Below are 7,084 nucleotides of genomic sequence, written 5' to 3' on the forward strand. Positions count from 1 at the left end.
TTAATTGCCTGCCTGCAAAATGCTGATGTTTGTCTTTGCTCCAAGTACGCAAATACATGGAATTCAAACCGCTTATTAAATGTGCGTGTACGTACAGCCATACAGCCAGCTATAGCACGCATATAACAACATCTTGTAAGTCAGAGAATGGAATGGATAGGGTTAAGGAAAGAGAACTGAGGATATTTATAATCACGCTTCTGACAAATGCTAGGCTGGCTCTGTTGACTGCAGGTTGGTATTCGGTAATGCTCTCAGAGAACTGCCTGCAGGTAAAATGTCTCGGAATTAAGCAAGCTGCTTTGTTGCTGTTAAAGTCAACCAAAAACTCTGGGAGAAGGTATTTTGAAGTATCAGCCCTTCGTGGCATTAGGGAATTTTTGTGGAGACCCCCTTCCTTTCCCCCCCTTTTTAACCGTTCAAATCCCATTTTTTCTATACTTGGGCTTGTGAACCCTTCCCTACATTCCAGGTGGCTTGGTTGCAGTTGTACCGTGACTTCTGTATTTCGTTGTGCTGTACAGAAAAGGATGGTTTTTCTTTTTGATGGGCTCTGTAGGCTAACGGCACAGCTGACGCATCACGGTAACGTGCGTTGTGCAGAAGCAATGTGAACAATTGTGCTGGAGCGGGAGGAGAGGCACACCTTCAAAATCACTACTGTGTTTGCTACCGCCATCTCTAAAACACCGATGAGGACAGAAAGATGAACATTTGATACTCCCTTGTGGAGTGGGATTTCCATAGGGCGCTTGCTTTTCTTTTAGGCTGATGAACGTAATAATGTATGCAGTGAAAAAAGTGCACATCAGAGGTGCCTGAAGTACAACCCTCTCCTGTTGCCTTTAGAAATTTTCCACGATTTCTTACTAGAGCCTGCTGCCAGTTTGGTGTTGTGTGGTAATTTCAACCAAACCTGTTTCACCATACACGTTAAGAGGTATAGCTGGAAGCTCCTGACCGTTAGAGAGGTATAGCTAATACGGATGACTTGGTGGATGGGGATGGGTACTGGGTGAGGTATGTGCCCGCATCCCTGAAAGAACCTGTCTGGTCTCAGGCTGTAGCGGTCTGGAGGTTGGAGCTGTCGAGGACTAAACACTTCTAAAATGCACGTGCTTCGGAGAACTTCTGGAGTGCTGCTACTAAATTACCCCATGAAATCTCTGCATTAAATTCCAGTTTGTTTCTTAACTGGAAGTGTGACTTGCGTGTGAAGGATTAATCATCCTAGGGCTTTTTCTCATTCCACTGTAGATACTGAACAACTACTGTGAAACTTAGATTACATTTTGCTCTCTTTCCTTTGATATGGCTTAGTGAGAGCCGTCTGCAGCACGTCAGCCATTGGTTTGGGATCTCTTGTTGGCAAAGCTTGAAAGAAACATACTTTTCTCTGAGTTAAAGAACGTCATTAGGTAAAATGTTTGTCTGACACTATTACTAAAATAAAAAGGTGACAGTGTTACTTAAGTGAAAGGTCTGAGGAAATAAGCGTTTTTAATCTTTCCTTTTCTATAATGGACTATACAGGTGTTGTGGTTTAACCCCAGATGGCAACTAAGCCTCATCCAGTGGGATGGGGGAGAGAATCGGAAAAGTGAGAAAACTCCTGGGTTGAGATAAAGGCAGTTTAATAGGTAAAGCAAAAGCCACACACGCAAAGCAAACCAAGGAATTGATTCAGCCCTCCCCATGGGCAGGCAGATGTTCGGCCATCTCCAGGAAAGCAGGGCTCCATCTTGCGTAACGGTGACTTGGGAAGACAAATGCCATCACTCCCAACGTCGCCCCTTCTTCCTCCAGCTGTATGTGTTGAACATGATGTCATACGGTATGGGATATCCCAGGGGTCATCGGGGTCAGCTGTCCCGGCTGTGTCCCCTCCCAGCTCCTTGTGCCCCCCCACCTCCTCGCTGGTGGGGTGGGCTGAGAGGCAGAAGAGGCCTTGGCTCTGGGTAAGCCCTGCTCGGCAGTGACTAAAACATCCCTGGGTTAGCAGCACTGTTTCCAGCACAAACCCAAAACGTAACCCCCTACTAGCCACTGGGAAGACATTTGAGACTACCCCAGCCAAACCCAGCACAAGAAGGGAAATAAACATCAAAATTAAATGTTATTGCATGTTTTCCAGTAGGAAAAAAAGAGTGTGCATTCTGAAATGAACAGCTTTGCAAAGCCTTAAAACTTCTCGGGGGATCCAGCAGACTTTCTTTTACCCTTCTTGTTTTTTAGAAAGCTAGTTTTAAATTTAGGAGTGCCCAATATTTTGGAGTAAGATGAGGAGAAAGTGGAAGAAAGAGAGTTTTGGAGAGGCTGCTAGAACACAGGCCAGAAACTGCAATGTTTGTTGTTTGGCAACTTAAAAGAACATAATTTTAAAAATGCAAGTTTTGTTTGATATTTCTCATGTGCTTGCCTGCATTTGTGCTAGTGTATACACAAGTACACCTTTGAATTCTTCTCATGCTGTTTTTAATGACTGCATGCTCACCTTCTGTACACATTGCCAGAGAGATTTTGGTTTTAATAATATTTAATTTTCCCAGTGATAGATTATATGTGTGTTTGTACTAGATTTAGCTCTTCAAGGTTTCTTCCCTTGTCAATTCCCTTGACATCTGGTTCATCATAGTTCCAGGAATGTTTTTTTTTAAAAAAAAAAAAGGCAAACAAAAAAAACCCCCACAACACAAAAACAAGACGAGGAAGGATTGGGGCAGCTTTCTGTTTTACAGTCTGTAAAAAGCAGAGTGTACTTATTTACTTATATTGCAAATCAGAACGGTAGGAAATATGCTTTTGTAATTAACTTTAACGTTTCTAATCCTTAAGTCTTTCGTACATTTAGAGTCCTGGTTCAGGAAAACGTTTTAAGTATGCATTGCACCTTCTCCATATTCAGCCGAGTACGTAAGTGCATGCGTAGATTGTCACGCGTAGGTGAGTCAGGCTGCTTCCTACAGGACTCGAAAACAGGTTAACGCTGCCAGTGATTTGGTCATACTGGTGCCCTTTACGGGGCTCGAGAGAACGTGTTCGGTTTAATGCTGCATTTCCTCCTTTCTGTTTTTCTTTTTGATTATTCTATCAGTGGGCAATACCCACATATGGTAGAAGTCGCTGGCATTTGCTGTATAAGGTCAGCCTATATCAGAGCTCCTTTATCTTGCCTGCCAAAGATAAAACAGGGTAGGAAGCACTCACCGTAGTAACAGCAGCTTGAGAGCGGTGAAAGGACCATGGGATTTCATCCCTTTGAGTGGCGGGGAAGGTGCTCCGCTCTCTGCGGCGCAGGGGAGGCCAAGGTCTCTCGGCAAGAGCTCTGATGCTGTTCCTGCAGAACCTGAGGAGCTCTTAGCGCTGGTCAGAAACCGAGGTAGCCGAGATTCCACTGGTGAAGTAAAATAAGGAAAATGATTCACTCAAACCTCGTTGTGGACATCATAAAGAGGTAAAATAAAAAGCTCTCTTTTCCCCTTTTTAGCCACCTTTAGGTAAGCTATGGAGAGAATTGAGAGCATCCAGCATTATCTTGCTTAAAAGCTGCCTTTTTTTTTTTTTTAACTCCATCCTCAAGTTACTTCTGCTTGACTGAACCTCAGTCCAGTCATCCCGATAAGTTAAGAACAGGCTGGCAGCATTCACAACGATTGCTGGAGGGTTATCTGCCACCTGAGCAGCAGGTCCTTAAACTAACTCTTGCTTTGTTTGTCCCCTCTTTCCAGATTTGTGAAAGAAAAAAGGCCAACCATTTCCCCCAACTTCAACTTTCTGGGCCAGCTTTTGGACTTTGAGAAAAAGATCAAGAACCAGAGCGGTCAACCTGCACATATCAGTAAGCTGAAACTTCTGCATTTGGAAAAAAGCAGCGAGCACGTGCTGGTCCCAGAAGGTGGGCAGAGCAGCCTCTCCGCTAACCAGCTCTGCATTACCGCTACCTCCGAGATCGTGGAGCAGAAGCCGACGGACTGCGGCAGCGTGCCACACGGGCACTTGTCCCCGCTGGAAGATGGCCCGCTGGTACAGGGCATAAATGGACTGCACGTCTCCCTGGATAAGGTGGAAGACAGCAACCGGCTGAAGCGCTCTTTTTCTTTGGATATTAAATCTGTCTCCTACTCGGCAAGTAGCAACTGTGTGACTGCTTCGGTGCAGGGCTTCGCCTCCTCCGAAGACACCCTGGAATACTACAAACACGCAACTGCTTTAGAGGGGAGCAGCAAGTTGTGTCAGTTCTCCCCTGTCCAGGAGGTCTCGGAGCAGACCCCAGAAACCAGCCCTGACAAAGAGGAGGCAAACCCACCCAAGAAACCCCAGAACCCCTGGCAGCTGGAGAGCCAGAGCAAACGGCAGCACCTGGGGAGAGCCAGCGGCAGTGCCACCGCTCAGCGGTCGCTCCTGTACCCCCTCCACCGGAGCGGCAGCATGGAAGACAACTACCGAACGAACTTCTTGTTTGGTCTCTCCACCAGCCAGCAGCATTTGGCGAAGTCTGCTGCTGGGCTGGGCCTCAAAGGCTGGCACTCGGACATCTTAGCTCCTCAGACATCGGCTACGTCCCTTACCAACAGCTGGTATTTTGCAACCGAGTCCTCGCATTTCTACTCTGCCTCCACCATCTACGGGAACAGCGCTGCTTACTCTGCCTACAGCTGTAGCCAGCTGCCCACGGGCTGCGACCAAGCCTGTGCTGTGCGCAGGAGGGCAAAGCAGGGCGATCGAGGTGACTCCAGGCGGAGCTGGCACGAGGAAAGCTCTTTCGAAAAGCAGTTTAAACGCAGAAGCTGCCAGATGGAGTTTGGGGAGAGCATCATGTCGGACAACAGATCCAGAGAAGAACTGGGGAAAGTAGGCAGTCAGTCGAGCTTTTCAGGCAGCATGGAAATCATTGAAGTGTCTTGAGGGGCAGCAGGCTTCTGTGACTGTATCGGAGTTGCTTCCCCCCTCCGGGCCGCTCCCCCAGTGTTTGAGAGGTCCCTGTAAATCTGAAAAGAACAAAAACTTTGTGCAAAAAGGGGGGGAGGGAAGAAACGCGAGGCTTCGGTGTGAATGCAGCGACTAGATTAGTACGGCAAAGAAATGACAAGCGAGCATCTGCCCGAGGAGACCCAAGCGTACCGCTGGGTTTTTCTCCTCCCCTTTCCTAGAGCAGGGCAGAACATCTCAAACATCTTTCCCTGACAGAAGAAACAATTATATGCAATGGATTGCACAGCCTTTCAGTGGTTTTTTTGAAAAGGAAGCTCTCTTGGTATCAAACCCTTTCTCTGGTTCCACTGAAACACGCTCCTACCCCTCAAAACTAGTTTTGTTTTCCCCTCCTCATGTCTTCACCAGTGCACCTTAGCCCTGACACTGAGCCAACCTCTGGAGGGAAACCTTTTTCCCTGTAAGAAAGGAGACCGGGAGCGATTCCAAAGGACGTAGGGAATGGTTACAGCAAGGCTGGTCTGAACGCACGCTTCAGACAAATGTAAATACCGGTGTAACTATTGTTCCAAGGGATAGGCTTTAGGTGATTTGCTAGAGAGCTGCTTCAGAGAAAAAAAAACAAAAAAAACCAAACAACAAACCAGTACCTCAAAAATATAAAAAATAAACTAGGGCTTTACGGCTGCCAGATGCTGGTAGTCAGTTCATAAGCAATGTGAACAAATAATGACTAGCCACATTTGATTTTTTTTTTAAAATAATTTTTTTTTTAAAGCTGTCTACGCACAAGTGTTTCAGTTGGCTCAGCAGCAATTCTTAAAAAAAAAAAACCCATGAATGAACCATACTTATGACTGTTTCCCCCAATCTTTTGAAACATAAAATAAGCAGTATTTGTATTTTTGATATTAAGCTGGCTTCTGGGAGAGGGGTAACTGCTTTGGCTTCCAAGGTATAACGGAGTGGTTAATACTTAGGGTTACGTGCAAGAGAAGCGGCTGGTACAGTACGGCAACATCCTTTTCTTGCCAATTGACAATTCAGTAGATGGCTTTTTTTAGTTCTGGGTTTTTTAAAGCTAAAAATGAGCTGGGATGGGCTTTTGTCCTTACCAGAGCGGTACCGTTAAGGACCACCTGCTCTTCATATATGGTTCCAGTCATGTGTGGGTTGGGGACAATTCAGGTGGTGGTGTGGGGTTTTTTTTTTTTTCATCCCAACATGGCTGGGGACTTGGGAGACAGACACTTCTCATCAGTTCTGCTGACTTCATCTGAGAAAGAGCAGTCTGGGTGGCTGGCCAAGGAGAAGAGAAGGGGACCTCCAGCCTCCCATCTCACAGCCTGGCGTGAAAGGAAAAGGGGGTTTAAGAAAAGACAGCTTTAAGGGGAAGCCTGCTCACCTCCCGCCCTCGCAGCTCCAAAGGAACTCGATCCTGGCCCTTGTCCTCTGTCCCAGCACAGGTTCTTGGCTTCCCAGCAGTTGGGCTGCAGACGCTTCTAGCTGGGCTACTGCCGGTGTCCTTCCCCTCAGCAACCCCGGGAACGCGCCAGCGCAAGGAGGTGTCACGTCCCCGCTGCCAGCCGGGGTGTTTCATGGCAGATTAGGGCCCGCCCTTTTTTTTTAAAAGGGGGGGCAGCAAAGCAGCTGCCACCCCTCCAGCTCGCTGTCCGTGCCCTACAAATTGTTGTATGTGTGCTGCAAGAGGCTTACGGTACCAGTGGTACCAGAGGCACAACGTAAAGGTCCGACGGGAGCTGCGCACCTGTTAGCTCGGACCCCTCACAACATGTGTATCGGGGGGGAAACTACACGATTTTGTCCCATTTCAGTGCAGGCAGCTGGAAATTGTGAATCATGTGTAACAAATACTTACCCCGGCCAACAGCTTTAAAAAAAAATTTGTCAGCGGCAAACTGAAGCCCTAATTCAAGTCAGCAGCTTGGGTTATGTTTGGGGTTTTTTTACTGTAAGTTTAGCTAGTTTGTGACTCAAATCTCAGGTTTTACTATATTGAAAAGCAGAGAAGATTTTGTCATTGTTTTGTTTCGGGGCTAGGATGTGACTTTAATTTCCTACAGCAGACTGTTGAAAATAGCACTGAAAGCTACAGCGTTGATTTAACTTGATCCTAAAAAACGTGCCAAAG

At 46.8% G+C, this 7,084-nt stretch overlaps 1 protein-coding gene across 1 annotated transcript in view; it reads left to right on the forward strand.

The window, feature by feature from the left end:
* The window catches only part of DUSP16 (dual specificity phosphatase 16), a 29,457-nt gene extending 24,552 nt beyond the window's left edge, over positions 1 to 4,905 (forward strand). The window contains exon 6 of the mRNA XM_009701307.1: positions 3,729 to 4,905. Within this exon, the coding sequence (XP_009699609.1) occupies positions 3,729 to 4,905 (1,177 nt within the window). The remainder of the gene's footprint in view (positions 1 to 3,728) is intronic.
* Positions 4,906 to 7,084: the final 2,179 nt, after the last annotated feature.

Source organism: Cariama cristata, unplaced genomic scaffold (assembly GCF_000690535.1).
Source record: "Cariama cristata isolate BGI_N322 unplaced genomic scaffold, ASM69053v1 scaffold21715, whole genome shotgun sequence".
Lineage (NCBI taxonomy): Eukaryota > Metazoa > Chordata > Aves > Cariamiformes > Cariamidae > Cariama > Cariama cristata.